Source organism: Chiloscyllium plagiosum, chromosome 3, assembly GCF_004010195.1.
Source record: "Chiloscyllium plagiosum isolate BGI_BamShark_2017 chromosome 3, ASM401019v2, whole genome shotgun sequence".
NCBI classification, from domain to species: domain Eukaryota; kingdom Metazoa; phylum Chordata; class Chondrichthyes; order Orectolobiformes; family Hemiscylliidae; genus Chiloscyllium; species Chiloscyllium plagiosum.
Window position 1 is genome coordinate 67969803 of NC_057712.1, and position 23820 is coordinate 67993622.

A 23820-nucleotide genomic window follows, 5' to 3' on the forward strand; every position below is an offset into this window, starting at 1 on the left:
ACTCCGGCCTATCACCCTCACCTTAACCTCCTTCTACCTATCGCATTTCCAACGCCCCTCCCCTAAGTCCCTCCTCTCTATCTTTTATCTTAGCCTGCTTGGCACACTTTCCTCATTCCTGAAGAAGGGCTCATGCCCGAATCGTTGATTCTCCTGCTCCTTGGATGCTGCCTGACCTGCTGCGCTTTTCCAGCAACACATTTTCAGCCTTCTTGATAACCCTATCAACCTGGCTGGCAAGTTTGAGGGATCATGGACATGGACCCCAAGATTTGTCTGTTCCTCCAAATTGCCAAGAATCCTCTCTTTAACCCTGTATGCTATATTTAAATTCAACCTTACCAAAATGAATGACTTCACAATTTTCCAGGTTGAACTCCATCTGCCACTAATCAGCCCAGTTCTGCATCCTGTCAATATGCCGTTGCAACCTACAACAGCCCTCCACAACCACTCCACCAACCTTTGTGTCATCAGCAAACTTACTAACCCACCCTTCCACTTCCTTATCCAAGACACTTATAAAAATCACAAAGAGCAGAGGTCCCAGAACAGAACGCTGCGGAACACCACTGGTCACCGAGCTCCAGGCTGAATACTTTCCATTTACTACCACCCTCTGTCTTCTATAGGCCAGTCAATTCTGTATCCAAACAGCCAAATTTCCCTGTCTCCCATGCCTCTTTACATTCTTAAAAAGCCTACCATGGGGAACCTTATCAAACACCTTGCTAAAATCCATCCACTGCTCTAACTTCATCAATGTGTTTTGTCACATCCTCAAAGAATTCAATAAGGCTTGTGAGACATGACCTGCCCCTAACAAAGCCATACTGACTATCTCTAATCAAACTGTAGTTTTCCAAGTAATCATAAATCTCGTCTCCCAGAATCCTCTCCAATAATTTGCCCACCATAGACATAAGACTGACTGCTGTGTAATTCCTATGATTATCCCTATTCCCTTGTTTGAACAAGGAAATAATATTTGCCACCCACCAATCATCTGGCAGAACTCCAGTGGACAGTGAGAACGCGAAGATCATTCTCAAAGGCACAGCAATTTCTTCCCTTGCTTCCTGTAGGAACCTTGGGTATATCCTCTCTGGCCCAGAGACCTCTCTACCCTTATGTTTTTCAAAACGTTCAGCACATCCTCCTTCTTAACATCAATCAATTCGAGCATATCAGCCTGTTTCACACTGTCCTTACAAACAGGTCCCTCTCAGTACTGAATACTAAAACAAAGTATTCATTAAGCTCCCCCCTACCTCTTGCTACTCCAGTCACTAGTTCCCTCCACTATCTCTGATCGGCCCTACCCTCACTCTTGCCACCCTCTTGTTCCTCTCATAAGTGTAGAATGCCTTGTGGTTTTTCTTAATCTTACCCACTAAGGCTTTTTCATGCCACCTTTTAGTTCTCCTAAGTCCATTCTTCAGTTCATTCCTGGCTATCTTGTAATCCTCCAGAGCCCTGTCCTGATCTTTGCCTCCTCAAACTAAATTAAGCTTCCTTCTTCCTCTTGACTAGATGTTCCACACCCCTTGTCATCCCAGGTTCCTTCGCCCTACCATCTCTTCCCTGCCTCAGTGGGACAAAGCTATCCAGCAATATCAGCAAATTCTCCATAAATGACCTCCAAATTTCCGTCGTGCATTTCCCTGAGAACATCTGTTCCCAATTTAGGTGCCCCAGTCCCTGCCTAATAGTATTGTAATTCCCCCTCCCTCAATTAAATACTTTCCCATACTGTCTGCTCCTATTCCTCTCCATGACTATAGTAAAGGTCAGAGAGTTGTGATCACTATCACCGAAATGCTCTGCCACCGTAAGATCTGACACCTGGCCTGGTTTGTTGCCAAGCACCAAAGCCAATGTGGCCTCCCCTCTAGTCGGCAAAAGTGAGTACTGCAGATGCTGGAGATTAGAGTCAAGACTGTGGTGCTGGAAAAGCACAGCAGGTCAGGCAGCGTCCGAGGAGAAGGAAAATCAATGGATTGGATATACGTGACAAAATCTACTCCATCCAAATTATTTGGACTAAGGAGGTTCCAATCCCTAAGAATCTTGTAGACTGGATCCGAGACATCCCTGACCCGAGCACTCGAGAGGCAACATACCATCTGAGAGTCTTGTTCGCGACCACACAATCTCCTGTCTGTTCCTCTCACCATCTCACTATCGCTCTCCTATTCGCCCCTCCTCCCTTCTGAGCCACAGAGCCAGGCTCAATGCCAGAGACCTGGTGACTGAGGCTTTCCCCTTGTAGGTTGTTCCCTCCCAACATTATCCAAAATTGTATACTTAATTGTTGAGGGAGATGGCCACTGGGGGGGTCGGGGTCCCTGCACTGTCTGCCTTTTCCCTTTCCTTCTTCTAATGGTCACACAGCTACCTTTTTCCTGTAACTTAGATGTGATGGCCTCCCTTTGACTCCTCTCTGTCATCCTCTCTGCCTCCTGAATGATCCAAAGTTATCCAGCTCCAATTCCAGTACCCTAACATGGTCTATGAAGAATTGGAGTTGGGTGCACTTCTCACAGGCGAAGTCAACAGGGACTCTAGTTACTTCCCACATCCTACAAGAGGAGCATGCAACTGCCCGAGCCTCTATCTCATCTGATCTAAATTGCCAAGAAAGATTGAATAAATTTTTAAAAATGCTTACCTTACCAGCCCTCCACACAGTGTCTTGTTTTTTTGGTTAGATGAGGACAGGTGGGAGACACTACACGTGTAGTCTCTCCTGTCAACTCTCCTGTTTCTCGGATGCTGGCTGACCTGCTGTGCTTTTCCAGCACCACACCCTCGACACTACCACATGTAGTGTCTCAGGTTCCGCCACATCCCGAATATATCAGTTCACGTAATCAGCAGTCCCCATGTCCACTTTCGTTCCTGTTGAGTCTTCGCTCTGCCTATTCATGTGGTAAGTATTTAACAGGCAAATTTACCATCCAAGCAGCCCCCAGTTCTGCACTCTCACCATTCCCGCTGCTGCCATCAGGAAGGACGTAGGTATGTGGAGTAAGAATCCCAGGTAGTACAAGCACTTGGGTCAATGTGTCCCTGTCCATAGATGTTGCCATCATCCTATGTTTGATTCTGGTGTTGGAACGCAGACTGTTGAGCATCTGAAACCAGTTTGAACTGGTACAAGGTAAATTAAAACAAGAGTGAGGTTCTTGTCAAAACAAATGTCAACAAATACAGGCAGATGTTTCTGTGATCTTTGCTGATGCTGCTTGCTCAAAAAACCCACTCTTGAGGATTCTTTGCAGTACTCTTCAGGAGGATGGTCAGGGTTCAAAATGGGGCAGAGCTCTAATTACTGCACTGAACCCAGAACAAGTTTTTTTTTCTAGAAACAGGAGAGCTGGACAGGGAAGTTCTTATCCTTCTCTACTCAACTGAAAAATCCAAACAAACAATTTCCAAGACAGATGAAACTCCAGGTATACGTAAACAAGCAATTATCACAAGATAAGTTACTTGTTAAAAGCCTATTTAAGGTAAAGCTAGGTATCCACAATCCTTTAAACTCAAGTCCACAAACAATATTGAATATGAAGCCTTCATAACACCTCCAACCTTGCAAAAAAGATAAAGCCATTTTAAATTTTTTTTATGATAAAGAGTTGGCAAAAACAAAATATATTTTAAGAATTAAGATATATGTATCCACTCATTCCTATTTGCCTTTCTCCCCACTATTATCTACCCTGTATATAGGTTTTCTCACACACTTCTGGATACTTAGATAATTCAAACAAAGTTACATTCTTAAAGCATTGGCAGTTACATTTTTCCCCTCCACCATGTGAACAATTGTTGTTAAATAGTGAAGCTAAAATATGGAACTCCACTGAAGAAGCCTAGCATTTTGTTTTTTTTTAAGTTTTTCTACAAGGGCTCAGGGGATTTGATCAGAATAAACCAATGTCTCCCTGTAGCTATGACACAGACTTCAAAATATTTAAGCACCAGGAACAATTTTCGGGTTGTTTCAACATTCAAAAGTAACTCATTTAATGTTCATTTAATTGTGCCAACTCATGATCTTGCAATAAGGATGCACCTACCTCAAAGGCATCAGCAGCAATTGCTACCTAAATTTGCCTATGACCCAAAGATAAAGAGGAAAGTGATTTGTGAAGAGGACAGAATGAGCCTACAAAGGAATATGGATAGGTTAAGTAAGTGGACAAAGATCTGCCAAATGGAGTACAATGTGGAAGATTGTGAAATTGTCCATTTTGATAGAATGAATAAAAAAGAATCATATGATCTAAATGGAGAGATTTCAAAAGTCTAAGATGCAGAGAGAACTGGTATCCTCATGCATGCCTCATTGAAGGTTAGTATGTAGCTACAGCAAGTAATCAGGAAAGCTAATAGAAATTGATGCTTTATTGCAAGGGGATTTAAATGCAAGAGTAGGGAGGTTGTGCTTCAGTCATATAATGCATTGGTGAGTCTGCATCTAGAGTGCCATATACATTTCTGGTCACCATAATAGAAGGATGTTAGTGTGTTGGAAACAGTTGAAAGAAGTTTTACTAGACAGCACCTGGAATGAGTGGATTGCCTTGTGAGGAAACATTAGGCAGGTTAGGCCTGTATTTTTTGGAGAGTCAGAGGTGACTGAATTGGTACATACAAGATCCTAAGGGCACTTGACTGGGTGGATGTTGAAAGGATATTTCCATTTGTTGGACAATCTAGAACTAGAAGTCATAGTTTAAAAATAAAGAGGTTGCCCATTTAGAAGAAATGAGGAAATATTCTTTTTCTTTCAGAGAGCTGAGTCTTTGGAATTCCATTCCTCAAAAGAGAGTAAATGCAAAATCTTGAAATATTCTTAATGTAGTGGCAGATAGTCTTGCATAACATTTAAAAGTCAAGAATCTCTCATGGATATGCAGGAATGTGCTGTTGAGGTTAAAATCAGGTCAGTCATGATCCCATTAAAAGGCAGAGCAAGCTCAAATGGTCGAATGGCATACTCTTCTTTCTTTGTTCCCGTGTTCACTTTAGTAAAATAAGGGGCAATCAACATAAGTTCATTGATCAAAACGTTTTGCAGTCTCTCAAAAGCTGCTTGGCAATCCCCTGATCAAGCTACCTTAACTAACTTTCTTCTCCAGCAAATCACTGGAGCAACAGTAGTGCTGAGGTTTGATATAACCCATCAACAGAAACTACACATGCCCAAGAATCTTAGTTTCTCATTTAGTTTCAGGAGCAGGCGATGTAATGGAAGCGCATACTTCTGCTCTTCATGATAGCACTTGTTCTTCCTCTACTACTTACCCTATGTAATGACCCACACTTTTGAAAATGCACTTTTGGCAAGGCTAAGCACTAAATCGGTTAATTTTCTAAGTAGTATTTCTATTTTTAATAAGTTTGTCCTTCCAAGTCTCAATATATACAGAGTGTCACCAAGTTTGGAATATTGTCTTGATTCATCAGTCTTTGGAAATTGTTTAGGACATTTTTCAGCCAAAGTGGCATCACTCTGCATTGGAAAAGACCAACTAATATGAAAAAGGCTATTGTGTGTTTAGCTTTGAATGTCAAACAAACCTATCCCTTTAACTCATCTGGTTTAGTAAGAAATCTGGTGCTGCCAACTCTGTTGACAGTCTTCCAAGCAAAGAATTGGATAAGAATTGGTCTTTATCACTGCTTTGATCTTTCTGCAGTCTACGCAGAATCAAGTGAACCATCAAGTTTAGAAACTAGCACAATTGGGGAACTACAGCTACTTTGACTTAAATCAGTTAGATAGTATTCTAATATACATTGGTTTCTACTTTTACCTTGACGTATTTCTCTGGATCTAAATGAGAAGCCTGTGTTTTGTAATACATAGGAGAGGGTTCTTCTACATCTATATCAATCCTGGTTAAACATGTACACCTTGGTTTATCTTTACACACTTGTTTAGATTCTGAGCAGCTTTACTGGGTTTTCTCATTCCACTGCACCTAAATAAGAAGGCATGATGTATAAGCTTCCCTAATAGTTCATTGTCAGCTAACCTGACAGCACATGGATTAATTTGAAAATTGTCTAGTCCTCCTTCTGCCTCATTCTCATTAGACCTTTCATTCTCCACTGTTGTTACCACCTGACGTACCATGCTTGCTGATTCACGTCCCAGTGGTGACCATAACACCATAAAATCTAGGAGCAGAAGTAGGCCATTCAGCCCATTGTGTTTGCTCCACCACCGAATTAGATCATGGCTATTCTAATAATATTCAACTCCACTTTCCTTCCAGTTCCAAATATCCCTCGATTCCCTTACTAATTAAAAAAACTCAAAATCTTAGCCTTGAATACTTTATGACCCAGCTCGACAGACCTCTGTGGTAAAGAATATCACAACCCTGTGAGAGAAAATATCCTCTTCATCTCTTACTTAAAACGTGTGACACCCTTTTCTGAAATGATGGCCTCTGGTCTTACTGTCCAATAAGGGAAACAACCATTTAGCAACCACCCTGTCAAATCCACTACGAGTCTTGTGTGTTTCAATAAGGTCATCCAAATTCATTTTTCTAAATTCCAATGAGTACGGGCCCAACCGATACAATCTCATATGTCCCTCTATACCCTTCTATCAACCTAATAAAGCTTCTCTGGACTACCTCCATTGCCAGTGTTAGATAAAGAGGCGCAAAACTGACTCTGCTTGATTATGTGATATTATTTGAATATATTGATCTGAACAGCCGATTCCTCTTCTGGGTATCTGGGATGTCAAACAAACAAATTGCTTTGCCAATCCTATATGATCCACTGAACTGTGGTTTCAAACATTCACACTGTAAAGGCAATAATACTAAGGGATCATCCTTTGGTTGAAATGTTCAGGATATGTCAAGCTTGTTGGCCCATTTCTTCACGGTTGTCTGCAATGCTCTAACATGTTCTTGAGCTATTATGCAGGCTCCCATGAGCCACTCCCAAAAAATGTTTGAATAGTCTAACATGGAGGGTTCATCTTTCTGCTCTAAAAGCTTTTCTTTGACGAGCTTCAGAGAATCTCTTTTCTTGTGTCTCCAACTAATTAAAAAGAACCAAACTCAATAGACTCAATGGATGAATCTCAGGTGGCAAACAACAAATTTCTGTCTGTTGTTTCAATCATGAGCATTCTTATGACAGCGCGCCTTGATCATCATTTTGAAGATTTGACAACAACATTCTCAAGTCCTTCATGTCTGCAGTTGGTATGCTGAAGACTTTAAATGTTCTTCCCAGAAAACTCATAACTTCGTGAAATATCTAGACATAAAGTTCAAACTTTTATGCAACAGGATGTCCAATGGTAATCCATCTTGCATGAAGAACAGGGCTAATTTCAAAACACTACCTTAACAGTAATTGTCCTCAAGCATATGGCATCTGAGAATTAAATGGCCATATTCAAAACAGCACTGGTGTCCTACTTTCATTTTTGGTAAGGGTTCTACACCAGCTCCTATCACCATACTCAATAATTCCTCAAATTTCAGTACAGGAATTAGAAGTGCTGGCTTGATTTATTTTACGGTTTTCCCAGCATTTGGCTGACACATTTTACAAATCTGCATTAAATCCTTGTGAAGAAGAGGCCAATAAAAATGTCAACTTATATGTGCTTGGCTCTTCCAGATTCCTACATATCATGCCATAGGAATTTCATAAGACATGTGCCTTTCAAGAAACGCCTTGTTGAAAAATGTGTCCTTTTATTGACCTCAACAAAACAATCCAAGTCTCCATAATTATTCAAATGCAAATTCAAGATAAAATTAAATGTGTGGCCTTCATAATGACAGGTAGAGGAGAAAAAGGCAAACCAACTGAGCACTGATGTAACCAGCCAGGCTGTCAAGGACTATAACCTGCAGTGCCATTAAAGTGAAATAAAGGAGCCTGCAATCCTTCTGAGAATCTGTTCTACTCTATCTAACTGAAGAAGCCTCAAAGTATTCAACTACTGGTGCCTTAGAGCTGCTGAATTCTCAGTCACAAGTTTACAACCCCTACGTTTCAAAAGAGAATTTTCAAGCAAGTAGCAGGCTTGCAATGATAATAGTTTGATATGAATATGACTGTACCAAGTATCTTTTATTCTCATTCGTTTGGCCGAACTGGTCCACACCCTCAATAATTTCTCCTTTGAATTCTTCCACTTCCTCCAATCAAAAGGGATAGCCATGGGCACCCGCATGGGCCTCAGCTATGCCTGTCTCTTTATGGGTTATGTGGAACAGTCCATGTTCAGCAGTTACACTGGCACCATTCCCCACCTTTTCTGCCATTACATTGATGACTGGATTGGCGCCACCTCGTGCTCCCACAAGGAGGTTGAACAGTTCATTCACTTCACCAACACATTCCACCCCAACCTTAATTTCACCTGGACCATCTCAGACACCTCCCTCCCCTTCCTGGACCTCTTCATCTCCATCAATGTTGACCAAATCAACACCGACATCTTCTACAAACCCAGTGGCTCCCACAGCTACATGGACTATATTTCCTCCTACACTGCCTCCTGTAAAAACGCTTTCCCTTATTCCCATTCCCCCGCCTCTGCCGCATCTGCTCCATGGAGGATCAATTCCACACAGAACACACCAAATGGCCTCCTTCTTTAAAGACCGCAGTTTTCCCTCCCACATGGTCGACGATGCCCTCCAGCACATCTCATCCACTTCCTGTACCTCTGCCCTCGAACTCCACCCCTCCAACCACAACAATGACAGAACTGTCCTAGTCCTCATCTTCCATCCCACTAATCTCCATATACATCACATTATCCTCCGCCATTTCCGTTACCTACAAATGGACCCCACCACCAGAGATATATTTCCCTCTCCACCCCTATCTGCCTTCCGTAAAGAACATTCCCTCTGCGACTCCCTTGTCAGGTTCATGCCCCCCACCAACCCACCCTCCCCTCCAGGCACCTTCCCTTGCCACCACAGGAATTTCAAAGCCTGTGCCCATACCTCCCCCCTCACCTCTGTCCAAGGCCCCAAAGGAGCCTTCCACATCCATCTGCACTTCCACAAATGTCATTTACTGTATCCACTGCTCCTGATGCAGTCTCCTCTACACTGGTGAGACAGGACACCTACTTGTAGAGCGTTTCAGAGAACATCTCCGGGACATCCGTACCAACCAATCCCACTAGCGCGTGGCTGAACACTTTCACTCCCTCTCCACTCCACCAAGGACATGCAGGTCCTGGGCCCCCTCCATCGCCACCCCCTAACCATCCAATGCCTGGAAGAAGAATGCCTCATCTTCCGCCTCGGGACCCTCCAACCCCACGACATCATTCTGGATTTCACCAGTTTCCTCATTTCCCCATCCCACCTTACCCCAGTTCCAAAGTTCCAACTCAGCACCGCCCTCATGACCCATCATACCTGTCCATCTTCCTTCCCTCCTGTCCGCTCCACCCTTTTCTCCAACCTGTCACCATTACCGTTACCTCCATTTACCTTTCGCACTCTCAGCTACTTTCCTCCCAGCCCTACCCTGCTCCCATTTATCTCAACACCCCCTCAGCTCACAGCGTCATTCCTGAAGAAAGGCCTTTGTCCGAAACGTCGATTCTCCTGCTCCTCAGATGCTGCCTGGCCTGCTGTGCTTTTCCAGCACTACACTCTTGACTCTGATCCCTAGCATCTGCAGTCCTCACTTTCTTCAAGTATCTTTTATCCCAGTCTACTTTAATATGTATCGATATTTAATAACTGTTGCTTTTCTATGAGGCACTTTCAGCAATGGTTGTGTAAGAAACTAATTTTCGATCTTGTTTAAAACTAAAGCTTTGCTGTACAAATTTCCAAATTCACAGTTGTGGACCTTTTAGTGGACATGTCTGATGTAGTCGTATCAACGACAGTAATGCATTATACCACCCTGTTGAGCAAGGATGTAATTAATGATGTGGAAATTTGAAATGGCCTAAAACTTTAGGTATAAAATAGTAAATGGCAAGCAGAAGCAGTAAATAGCAGGAAAGCCACCGGAATTGAGAAGACATTCTCAAATGTGAAGAACACAGAAGACATTCATTTTAAAATCTTTAAAAATGTTGACTTTTAGCAAGCTGATTGTTTCGAAGATATATGACATTATTCCTCATTTAATACACTTAATCAGAGGTATAAACCAGAAAGTAATTACTTTGCAGAAATTTATATATTCATATTGTAATATTTATTTATTATATACTCACATCCTCTGCACACTTGCACACTCTAGATTCATTTCCTCACTTTCTGCTCTCACCCATGGCAGAGGAGGTGATGGCCTACTGGTATTATCACTGGACTATTAATCCAGAGACCTAGGTAATGTTGCAGAGACCTTGGTTCGAATTCTATCACAGCAGATGGTGGAATTTAAATTCAATAAAAATCTGAAATTAAGAGTCTAGTGATGACCGTGAATCCATTGCTGATTTAGCGGGGGGAAACGCCCATCTGGTTCATTAATGTCCTTTAGGAAAGGGAAGCTGCTATCCTTACCTGATCTGGCTGACATGTGACTCCAGATCTATGGCAATGTGATGAACTCTTAACTGACCCCTGGACAATTAGTGATGGACAAGAAATGCTGGTGTAGCCAGTGATGCCCTCATCCCATGAATGAATTTTAAAAATCCATCCTTCCTAGTATCTGGTTCTGATTTTCAAGTTCACCTCTGGCTTCAGTTTGGGCTCCTCACTTCTCCATCCCCTTATCCATATTCCCCATAATTAGCTCCAGTTTATCACTTCTTACACTAATATCCATCCCATGTCTTCTATGTCTGCCAAAATCATAGAAGCCAAGATTCACTTAATTGAATTTGCATCATTTGAAATCAAGAAATGGGTGAAGGCATTGGGAATAGAAAGGTCTGAGACCTGGCAACATCCAGTTGAAATGCTGAAAATGTAAGCTCTGAACACCTACCTTAACCTTGATGAAACTTCATCACATCCTGAGTCCTGTAAGGACTCTATTATATTCTCCCAGTTTTGCTCTCTTTGGTGTGACAGTTCAATGATGTAGCAGTACTTTCAGTATGTCTTTCTTTTTCCTCAAATTTCCACTTCCAACCTGCTCCATCACTGTGATTGTCAGGGCCTTCAGCCCTTCTGACCCATCTCCTGTTCTCAAAACAACAATAGCATTCCCTTGTCCTTATTATCCATCCCAACAGCCTCCATATCAAAGGATCATCCTCCACTATTTCCACACCTCCTTAGGGATGACACAACCAAATGTCTCTTCCTGTCCTCTCCGCTGGCAGCATTCCACAAGAAATGTTCCTTCCATGAAACCCTTGTTCATACCTCCAACACGCTCAACATCTATTCACCCACCCGTCGCTTTTACCCATGCAGTTGCAAAATGTACAACACTTGCCCCTTTACCTCCTCCTTCCTCAATGTCCAAGGCCTCAAACACATGTTCCTATAAAGCAGTGATTTAAGTGTTCTTTCTAATCTATTATATTTGCTACTCACAATGCTGTCTCCTCTATATTGTTGAAACCAAACACAGACTGGGTGACTGCTATGCAAAACATCTATGCTGTTTCAATTATCAGTACAATGTTATGTCTGTAAGAATAACCCCAACCCTCTGGTTGGGTTGCATTTCGATACACCATCTTGCTGTCATGCTAATATTTCTTTCCTAGGCTCCTGCAGTGTTCCAGTAAAGCCCAACACAAGTTGGTGAAACAGCACCTCATTTTCTACTTCGGCATTTTGCAGCCTTCACGACAGAACTCATGTTCCACAACATCCAACCATGAACTCTGGCTGTCCTCCCTTATTAATACAGCCTAACCCCACACCACCCCTTCCACCCCAACTATTATCTAGTTTGCATAAGTTTTCTCTCAGTAGAGGTGACCTATTTTCTGCTTTTAATACATACTCTGCATCAAACTCTTTTCTGTACTACCGTGAGCACTTTCTTTGGCTCTAGCACTTGGGAAACATTCACATCTGTACTATTTGAATTTCCTTCTCCTTTTACTACAGCATTATTCACATCACTTTTCCTGCCCTCTTCAGTTTTGACCGAAATGTTAACTCTTCACAGATACTGTGAGACCTGCTAAGTTTGATCAGCCCTTTCTGTTTAATTTTTAACATCAAGAGTCTGTATACTTTGCATGGTGTTTAGCCTAGGAACTTATAATATTGCTTCCAATTTTCTACAGTTTAGGCATTTACAGCATTTTAATGTGATGCCTGTCTTCAGCCAATTTAATTCACTCTTATAAAAGTTCCCCAATTAGCTGTACCCTTAGCCAAACTGCTTCAGTACCACTACAACATTGACATCTGTCTGCAATTTCCTCAGGTTTGCCCTGTACACAGGAAACAGGATAAATTCAGCTCAGTTAATTCCTAACCCCATCAGTCTACTTTCAATCAGTAAAGTGATGGAAGGGGTCACAAATAGTGCTATTAAACTTGTATAGCGATAACTCGATCACCAACACTCAGTTTGGACAAAAGAGCTGAAGTTCAGACGTGACGTGGGAATAACTGCCCTTAACATTGAGACTGCATTTGATTGTGTGTGGCATTTAGGAGCTCTAGCAAATGCTGAGTCAACGGGAATCAGGGGGAAGTCTCTCCATTGGTTCAAGTTATACATGACACAAAGAAAAATAGTTGTGATTGATGAAAGTCAGTCATCACAGTCCCAGAACATCACTTCAGACTTCCTCAAGGTTGTGTCTTAGGCCCAACTATCTTCAGCTCCTTCATCAATGACCTTGCTCTGCCTTTAGGTCAGACATGGGATGTTTGCTTAATGTTCAGCACTATCTGCAACTCCTCAGATATAGAAGCAATCCCTGTCTAAATGCACTGTGACCTGGACAAGACCCAGGTTTGGGCAGACAAGTGGCAAGTAAAATTCTCCACACACAAGTGCCAGACAATGACCATCTCTGTCAAGAGAAATATTCTAACCATTGCCTCTTGATGTTCAATAGTATTACCACGGATGAATCTCCCACTCTCTGAAGCCTGAGGTTACAACTTACCAGAAGCTGAACTGGACTACATATTTAAATATTGTGGTTCCAAAAGTATGTTAGGGGCTAGGAATCCTTCAGCAAGTAACTTATCTCCTGATGCTCAAAGCTACTCATCACTATGAAGAACAAGTCAGGGGTGTGCAGAAATACTCTCCACACACCTCGGGAATACAGCTCCACACAGCACTCAGGAAACTTGATACCTTCCAGGACAAAGCTGCCCATTTGACCGATCCGCAAACATTAACTCCAACATTAGCTCAGTGGCATCAGTGTGTACTAGATGCAATTGCAGAAATTCGCCAAGGCTCTTTAGCCAGTATCTTCCATACCCATGACTGCCACCATTTGGTGTCACAAAACCAGCCAATTCAGGAGAACATTATCACCTGCAAGTTCCCCTTCAAGACATCTACCATCATGTCTTGGAAATATATCACTGTTCCTTCAGTTTTGCTGGGATAATGGTTCCAGTGTTCCTGGATTTTAGGTTTACATTTTAGTTTTACATTCAGTGATTTGACTGCAGCAACTCAAGAAGATACCACACTATCACATGTTCAAGGGCAACTCGGGATAAGCAATAAATGCCAGACCAGCAACGATGCAAATGTCATGAATGAATAGCAAACATTATAGTTTTGGGACAAGCTTGTTACATGGCCTCTGCGTGTAGTATAATTATAATGGGGATATAACTATACCTGCAATGCACAATGACAGTGTGGGCTTCAATAAACCAGAAACTTTTCTTTCCTGTATGTCATTTCCATATATTCATAAGGTAATGTACAGATTTTGTTACTGAACTACTAATTCACAAGCATGGATCAAGAATGCAGAAAATTATAGCTTATACCTCACTTTGGCATATTATAATTTGAGTTCAATTCTTAGAAAAATGAAAAGTAAAGCTGTATCAGAAAAAGTTAGCAAAAAAGTGTGTGAAGTTGTTGAAAAAACTTAACTGGTCTTCACATATCCTTTAGAAAAGCAAACTGACCAATATTACTGATTCTATTCCATACCAATATCATGACTCTTAACTGTCTTCTTGAGCGGTTTAGTAATCCATACCAATCCCCACAACCACTTCCCCTCAGCAACTAGAAGTGGCCAGTGCCAGTGTTGTTGGTGGTGTCTGCTTCCCAAAGATTAATAATTAAAAGACAACTAATTTTCAGTTCTGAAGAAGGATCACTAGACTCGAAATGTTAATTCTCTTTCTCTTTCAGAGATGCTGTCAAACCTGCTGAGTTTCTTCAGCAATTTCTATTATTGTTTGATTTTCATTTTATTGTTACTTAAAGCAACACATCATTCACCATTTTATTAAGATGATAAACCAACATTCACAATATCTATGTTTAATTAAAAAAAATTATGGTAAACATTAATTTATGAAAATTGAATTTGAGAATTTTAATTTCTATATTTATGCAACATTAATACATATGTAATTTTCTTCTTTCTTCACTTGTCAGGCATTAACCACAGAACTACTGATGAAAGGTGCATTAAAGGTAATGCCACCTTCAGAGGTAAGGAGTCAGAGCAGGACGCAATTCACCTTCTGTAAGTTATGACACCTTCAAGTTGTAGCTATGTTAAAGAAAAAAAACTTCTTATGCAAGAAAAAGTATGAAAACATTTTATACATAAAAACTGTAGAAAATATAAAGTATTTTGTTCCAACAGGACTATTGCCAGGATTTTGCATTTGGGCCCAGAACTCAATTTCAGTGTGACAATGCATATTCAAACCCTCCACCATGTTGAAAACAGCAATTGGACAGACCATCCAGATTGGTCAATGAGTAGGTTAAGGTCATGCTTATCATCAATGGACCTTGTCACATCATGAGGGTTATATATATTCTAGGTTAAATAAAATTGACATCAAAATCAGGCAAATCCCATTTTAACAATGCATACAGCTTTCTCAGATGTGTTTTTCTGTCATCAAATAAAATATGCTTAAGCAAGACAGTAACCAAAATGTGTAGAAATTCATTACAGGCCATATTGAGTAGTCTTACTTTGTATCACCAGGCCCTGTCTTCCACTTTACTACTTAATCCTCAACAGGCTGACCAATAGTATGGCGGGGGAATCTTTTCATCTGACAATCTATGGCTGAGGCTGTGTTCGGGTAGGTTAAGGTATAGAGATGTGATGTGCTCAGAGATCTCCTGAACCATTGGCTGTCTGGTCTGCCACCAAAAGGCTACCTTCAGTCTCTTCCCTGGGCTGCTGAATTCCCAGCGCTATGCAAAAAGAATGGGAGTGGTGGGGGCCTCAAAACTGATCAATGACTTACTTAGCATTTTAATAATCCTAACAAGATACCACTTTACAGGTTGACAACTTTTCCATCTCTGATGCAAACTTCAGGAAATGTTTTTTTTCCTGGGGAGGGGGAGAGTAGTGACGAAAGTGTACAACCAGAAGCAGGAAATTACACACGTACTCAGCTCAGACCCTCACCAATTCCTGTCTCATATCTTTATTTACATTCCACCATATTTACTTTGGCATAAAGTCTCACCAATTGTCATAATTTTAAAAGATACTGTTCTGAACAAATCTGACCATCTCCAACAGTTTATATTTTTTCTCTAGATTTAATATTCTAGATTCAAGAATAATAACATAATTATGGGCTTGGGTGTGCGGAAGTAATCAAATTCAGAAATGTGAGTAGATGAATTAACGTATACAATTAAAATTAGAAGATGATATTAGCACCTTTCTGGTGTCCCTTTAATTAGCTATTAAAGATGCACTGCAGAAATTCATTAAAGGTCCTCAGACAGCATTTCTAATCCCATGATTACTTCCATCTAGAAGGACAAGGGCAATTGATACATGGGAACAACACCACCTTCAAGTTCCCCTCCAAGCCTCTCACCATCCTGACTTGGAAACATATCACCATTCATTCACTATCGTTGGGTCAAAATCCTGGAATTCCCTCCCTAAGGGCATTGTGGGTTGACCCACAGCAGGTGGACTGCAGCAGTCCAAGAAGGCTCTCCATCACCTTCTCAAGGGCAACTAAGAATCATAGAATCCCTACAGTATGAAAGTCCATTGAAGTCCACACCAACCATCTGAAGAGCAGCCCACCCCCAAGTAATCCTGCATTCTCCATGGCTAATGCACATAACCTGCACATCCCTGGAAACTATGGAGCAATTTACCACGACTAATCCACCCATCTTTGGGCCATGAGAAGAAACCCATACAGATACGGGGAGAATGTGCAAACTCCACACAGGCAGTTACCCGAGGCTGAAATTGAACCCAGGTATCTACCGTTTTGAGGAAGCAGTACTAACCACTGAGCCAAGGTGGTCAATTAATGGTGACTAGCCAGTGATACCTGCAACCTACAAATGAATGTTCTTATGAATGTTCTGTACAGTCGCAACATGATGTTCAATTCCTTTGCTCAATGCTCTGACCAATGAAGCAAGTGTGCTAAATGCCTTCTTCTCCACCTGTCAACCCCCTTTTTGAAAGGAAGTTGCACCTGGGAGAGATGCTAGTTAATTGGATTGGCCAGCAGTTCTGTGATACCAGCAGCACCACTGATAGCCATTGCTGGGACTACATGTCGTCCCCAGTGCTGAGGAACTGGTATCTGTGAGAGTGTGAGATCAGGGTTTGTGGCATTGGGTGAGACTCAAAAGAATTCCTTCTTAATTGCTCAACACCAGCCCACACTGCTAACACTACTGTGCTTCCTGTGTGGAATGAGCCTCTTCCTCACCTACAGGTGACATTCTATTAGCTCACCTTTTCATTTTATTGATAATCTCTCTTCACTGATAATTGATGGTCCATGGTGCTTTTTCATCAATATACAGGGCTGGATTTTACACACTCCCACAATATGGTATGTGCTCAGCTCACCTTCTACTCACACCCAAGCCTGATAGGCGTCAAAATCGGCATCCCAGCCACCATCTGTAAATCAGTCATTAACGATCACTTGAGGTTGTGGACAGGTGCAGTGGGTAAACCATTTAAATAAAAAATAAATGGGCGTATCCTTCGACTGAGAGACCTGGATTCAAATCCCACATGCTCCAGAGGTGTGTAATAACATCTCTGACCAAGTTGATGAGAAAAATAGGTAAATACGCTAAATTAGAAAAAGCAGACACAGGGACCCTTTTGTGGCATACTGGAAGTGTCTATAGTAAAAAATAGATGGATTGAAGAGATATACTATCTTTGAAGTTACCCTTGGCTATCGGGGCACCACCACCTACTATTCTTAAAAGACACCATCTTAATATAACAATCCATGCATGGCAGCATAAAAGCACAGATATTTTCCAGGGATACCTCTGCACAATTATACTCAAAACTTGTAACTTTACCTTCAGTTGTTGATTTGTTTTTTTAAAGGCCAATGCTTCTTCCGAATGCCTCTTGTCATCTAACATTTTCCTCTCAACAGCTCGTTTCTCAGCTGCTTCATATTTAGCTTCAATTTTACTAAGTTCCTTTTGAAGGTCGCTTTTTTCTCTTTCTAGTACATGTATCTATTAGTAAAAAATTTAAATATTTTCTAGCCTTTTGGATTATGAGTTTTGGAAAGAAAGAACTACATTTATACTCAGAATTCAATATAAAATATGCAAGTAGTTGAGTTAATACAATGACACCAGCATCAAGGTTGCCAAAATATTTCTCTGTTACTCTGTAAACTCAAAGAATACTGACAGAATCCATAGATTTATGCATGAGTTCACTACAAATACTTGCTAGAGTGGAATTTTTTGCAACAAAATTCTCATGGCCCAGTCATAAACCCTGAGGAGGCCCATAATACTGATAGTCAGTTCAGATGATTTTGCTGCAGACTGAGGCTGTCTCGCTCTCAGTTGGGTTGGCCTTTGGCACCGGGACACAGCTGGGAAGTAGAGATTAATGTCTCAGGGTGCAGATTAGAATGGTCAATAATGGAGGAGAGTGGAAGAGCTTTCTGGGAACTCGATTGGGAAATTGACAGATCAGTATGAGAGTGAAAGTGGAATGGGAGTTGGTGGCAGTGATGGAGAGATTGGAGGTAGGTGAGAGCTGGAAGCAGGTAAGCTGACTCTAAAAGGGAAATAAAAGCCAGTTACCTCCTGTAATTAGCAGTTCTTAACCCCCTTTAGCTATTGGATTTCCTGCTTAGGTCAGAAAACCTGTCCAGCAAGGAATAATGTTGAAAGAGTTGTTAATTCTGAGATATATTATCATAGCTTCATGATAATTTTTAAATGATCAACTCAACTCTTGAAAAATGGGTTGGTTACCTCCTTTACTTAACCTCTGTAAAGTGCAGGGGAAAGTGGATGGTAGGGTGCAAGTTTCAGATTTCTTAACATTTTGCAGGCAGTGGTTTATCATGATCAGTAGTTAAGTTGTCTTGATCATTTTCATGGTATCTCCCCAATCCAGAATGGCCCAATACCTCAATTGTAATATTTTTAATAGGCATTATATATTATGCAAATGTGGTGACATTATTCATTGGCCTTTAATTGTCTTTAAGTAGTCCCAACTGGTTAATCGTGATCCTGAGAGTGGTTCAGTGACTGCAGCTCATGGACAAACCTCCCAACCCACAGTCAAATAATACCCAGTTCAGAGCCTTGTCACATTGCCACCTAATATGGTGGCTGTTCCCAAAAGGTGACAGCACAGGGCTGATGCCAATTCTTCAGTCAATGACTAAGGCTCCCATCACATAGTTTAAGTTTCACACATGGCCTTTGTGGTAGCAACTTACACGGTTTCGGAGATGAATCTTTTCGAGATCCCCTTGCAGAGCCTTCCTCAAACCAAACGCAACACTACTTTCATACAATGTCTCATGAGTTTCAAGAGTCATGAGAAGTTCATTACGAATTCGAAGAAGCAATAATCCACGTTCTGGACAGTTGATGGTGATCTGTCTAATGAGCTCGTCTGTAAAATAATTTAAATCAAATGCAGTTATTACTGCAATATCACAGTCACTACTTTTAGCATTGACCTCCATCAATTTAAAAATAATGATTGATATTTTAACAAAACTTGGAAGTTTAAGTTTTATACAACCTGTTCTACTCAGTAGCAAATTAATTTGATCTGTAGAAGCTCTTTTTGATCTGTCATGCAAGTCATAAGAAGTGATATCTCAATCTGGTTACAACTACGGCACAATTGGGTCAATCCTTGGAACTTTGTTTAGCTGAAAAAAAACCTTTAGGTATGACGACCAGGAATAAGCAGCTATTATTTTCAGAGTCAGACTGATTTACAAATAATAGGTTCCAAATCAGTGGAAATCAACTAATGTATTATGTTCGAAGAAATTATAAAGAATGAAACATGAGCCAATCGATATGTTATAGAATCAAGACGACAACAATTTTGAAATAAGGAAAGAAAATACAACATGAAGCATAACAATATGGTGGTGTATGGTTCCAGAAGAGTACTGCATAAATAGGCCTTTCAGAAAAGGTGAGGAAATGGGCAAAAATTAAAAGGGGAAATGCTCTCTTAAGGTATTTACATTAAGACATTAAGACTGGCTAAACTCAGAACACCACAGTTCTTGATTATGAGACTAACTTACAAGAGTGTGCAAAAGTTTAAGAGAAATACTGGTTTGAAATTGCAGCATCTTCTGTCATATTGTGGAAGGAATAACTTTGATTATTGCAAAAATAAAAAAAAGGCATTTCTATAAATATAATACTTGCTAGAATCTACTTTCTCACAAAACATGTACCAAGGTACATAGTTGGAATCTTCCAAACAGTCATTCTAAGTTCAAAATCACATTTTGAGGGTTAGTAAAATACTGAGGAAAAGCAGGCGAGTGGTGATCCTAATGGGTCGGTGGTTGTCTTTGAAGGGATGGCAACCCCAATGGTTTTTAGTTACCCTAAAATATGATTATCAGTCTTGCAAATAACCAGGGCAGAGTCATATATGGCTTTCCAGCCTGCCATTTAACCCGTTTGTCATGTGATAAAATTCCAAACATGGACTGTAAAAATCAATCGATGATGTTGTGAATTTGTTATTATGGGATTCTGCTGAAATATACTTGAGGGCCAACAAATATTATATAGATTTTTTTTAGGTAATAATAGAAGTTAACTTATTATAGGGAAGAAGCTTTGAGTTTTCAAGTATTCCTGCATGGAATCTCCTGGGTCTCTGATATGGTTAACCATAGAAAACTTACATCACAGTCAGAGGCCTTCAAAACATCATGTTTGCGATAACTAAATAAATGAGCAGCCATTCTGCTTCCACTTTTCAGCACCTGGTCCTTATCTTTCCAGGTTAGAGTTCTTCAGGTTCCTTTTAAATTAATGATTTATTTTAAATGCAGTGAAGTTTGAGTGTCTATGTTGAGATTGGATGAATGTGTTGTTGCTAGTTCATTATCATGAGTCACATATGCAGCTAGTATAATTCAGATTATGCACTGATTACAAATTTGGCAAAACTGGTAATGTAGTGAATCTGATCAAGTTAAAGGCACTCAACACTCCTTGAAGAGAACTTGCACTCTGGTTGCAATCATCACATTAAACTTCTGAAAGAAATAAATCGGATTTCAGGAAGTCCGTGGAAGAAGTGGAAGTTCAGAAGTTCTTGATATATCCAGTCAGTGGACAAAAGGACAGTTCAATTCTCCAGAATGCAGGAAACTCATGAGAAAACACCTTCATTGGTAAGTGCAAAGTGGTCAAGGTACCACACTTAAGCTACTTAATAAAATAAAAGCTTTTGATACTGGTAGTAATGAATTAGCATGGATACAGACTTGGATAGCTAATAGAAGACGGAGACTTGGAACATGGGAGGGCACTTTCATGGGAGGGCACAGATGTTAACCTGTAACCACTAGTGTGCTACAGTGATTGGTGCTGGCTCCAAAATTATTTGCAATATATATTCATGACTCAGATGAAGTTAGTGAATGTATTTTTACAATTTTGCAGATGACACAAAAATAGGTGGGAAAGCAAGCGATAAAAATAACCATAAGACCATAAAACAAAGGAGCAGAAATTAGATCATTCAGCCCAACCAGTCTGCTCCTCCATTCTCCACCCTATTTCTCGCCTTTTTCCTGTAATCCTGGATCCCCTTGCTAATCAAGAACCTATCTATCTCAATCTTAAATAAACACAATGACCTTGCCTCCGCAGCCTCCTGTGGCAGTGAATTCCACCGATTCATCACTTGCTGGCTGAAGAAGTTTCTCCTTATCTCCGTTCTAAAAGGTCTTCCCTTTGCTGTAAGGCTGTGCCTCGGGTCCTAGTCTCCCTTACCAATGGAAACATCTTCCCCATATCCACTCTGTCCAGGCCATTCAGTTTTCTGTAAGTTTTCATCCCTCTAAATTCCATCGAGTATAGAGTCCTCATATATTAAGCTTTTCATTCCTGAGATCTTCTTGTGAACCTCCTCTGAACATGCTCCAAGGCCAGTACATCCTTCCTGAGATATGGGACCCAAAACTCCAAATGTGGCCCAACCAGAGCTTTATACAGTCTCAGAAGTACATCCCTGCTTTTATATTCAAGTCCTCTCAAATAACCCAAAGATTCTGCAGAAGAATATAGGCAGGTTAATTGAGTCGATAAAACTGGCAGAATGCCGAAGCAGAGGGATCTGGGCACCATCATGTGTTAACTTACAAAATACTAGCTAGTAAAAGGAAAGGCGAACGAATGTTAGCCTTTATTTCAAAGGAATGGGGTACCAAAATAGGGAGGTCTTGCTAAAGCTATGTAAGGCACCAGTTAGACCACACCTCAAATATTGTGAAGAATTTTGGGACATTTATCTAAGAAAAGACATAATGGCATTGAAGGCAATCGAGAGAAGTTTCACTAGATTGATCCCAGGTACCAAAGGTTTTTATGGGTGAGGTTGAATAAGTTGGGCCTGTACTCTTTGGAGTTTAGAAGAAGGAGAAGACTTTGTTCAGGCATACAAGACTCTTCGGAAACTTGACAGGGTAGATGCAGAAAGGCCATTTTCCCTTGTGGGCAAGTCGAGGACCAGAGGACATAATCACAGAGTAAGGGCGCAGCCATTTAAGATAGAGATGAGGACGACTTTTTTTTCACCCTCAGAGGGTACTAAATCTTTGGAACTTTTTTTTTACTGCAGAGAATTCTAAAGGTGGGTTGCTAACAATATTCAAGGCTCAGGTGGACATTTTTAAATCAATAAAGGAATCAAAGATTATGGGAAAGTGGGGTTGAGGATTATCAGATCAACCATGATTTCATTGAATAGCAGAGCAAATTCAAAAGGCCAAATGGCTTACTTCTGCTCCTTTCCCTTAGTCGTATGAGGTCAATGCCAAAAACTTGGATTTGAGCGCATGGTTTCAATACTGCAAAATGTTCACTGACATCATTGAAATTGTCAAAATAACTGCTTTCATTTGTTCAGTTCACACCTTACTCACCTTCACAATTACTATTCACACACGCCCCTCCCCGATTCTTTTTACTTTCTTATATCAGTGCACCACAAATTAGTGAATTCCCTTCCCATCAGATTCACAACTACCACTGTTACAACCATCAGTACTCCACATCTCATTTTAAACATTATGCATGCCATGGTAAAATCGTTGGTATTCACTTTTTAAACAACTTAAGACTGTCACTAACACGTCCACCTCATTCTTATAAAAGAATGTCACAGACAACCTGCATCAAAGGCTGCCACTGTAGATAAAATTAACAGCTTCAACACACCTCCCTGAGAAAGCAAACATGTAGGCGATGTTTATGACCAGGGTGAGTAGTGACATTGCAACAGATCAAAACCCTGAAGTACCTATAGGTGTACGGAACTTTCAATTACATCATTTAAAAAGGACATATCATTCTAACACCACAGTGTGAAGGGTAGTTCCTGGCTTGCAACATCTAAAGTGAAGTGCTGTACAGCTGGGCTTTAAATATGCACCAGTAGCATGGACAATGGAAGGTGTCACCAGAGCAGCACAATTTCACGATGAAGGTCCCTGAAAGTCCAGTTCCATAATTAGTAAGAAGATAAGCAGAAGATAGTATGAGAAAAATCACGATACGTCTTAATGGAATGGAAGCCATGAATCTCATTCAACTTAATACTGAAAATGGGAACACACCTCCTATAATGTTTGAATAGATGCATCACTCACCAAGACATTGTCCATATAATTCCCGACGAACAGGGCAAATTCCTGTCATCCGAGCTTGCCTTTGTTGCAGTTTCCGATCCAATTGATCCTGCAAATTTATCACGTCTGTTCGTGTGGCTGGGGCGGTAGATATATATTGAATCCACATATTCCCATCCTCCATCCATTGTCTGAATAAAGAAGAAACAAGAAAACTATAACTATCCCATGTTGCCCTCACTATAATGTTTTCCCTGCAATGTATTCTATTGATTGTCTGAAAATATCCCTGTACATACCCTAAAGATGTAGACAGTTTTATAATATTGAAACCTTTCTAGCCTTTGAACCAACATTAGCATTTCTCCAGTAACTTTCACAATGGAACACTAAATATCAGCCACCTTTGGAAGGCAATGCAATAAGGCAATTGTTCTCATGGCACAAACTATTCTTTGCACCATAGAATATGGTTCTTCAGCAGCTTAAGTTTTAAAAAGTGTAACTTTGCATCAGTAGCATTTAATGCCTTCAGTATAGAAAATAC

At 40.7% G+C, this 23820-nt stretch overlaps 1 protein-coding gene across 1 annotated transcript in view; it reads right to left on the reverse strand.

The window, feature by feature from the left end:
* Positions 1-14641: 14641 nt before the first annotated feature.
* Positions 14642-23820, reverse strand: part of LOC122548648 (axonemal dynein light intermediate polypeptide 1-like) — a 33076-nt gene continuing 23897 nt past the window's right edge. The window contains exons 4-7 of the mRNA XM_043687483.1: positions 23295-23464; positions 18867-19045; positions 17467-17631; positions 14642-14677 (exon numbers count right to left, since the gene is read on the reverse strand). Of these exons, the coding sequence (XP_043543418.1) occupies positions 14642-14677; positions 17467-17631; positions 18867-19045; positions 23295-23464 (550 nt within the window). The remainder of the gene's footprint in view (positions 14678-17466; positions 17632-18866; positions 19046-23294; positions 23465-23820) is intronic.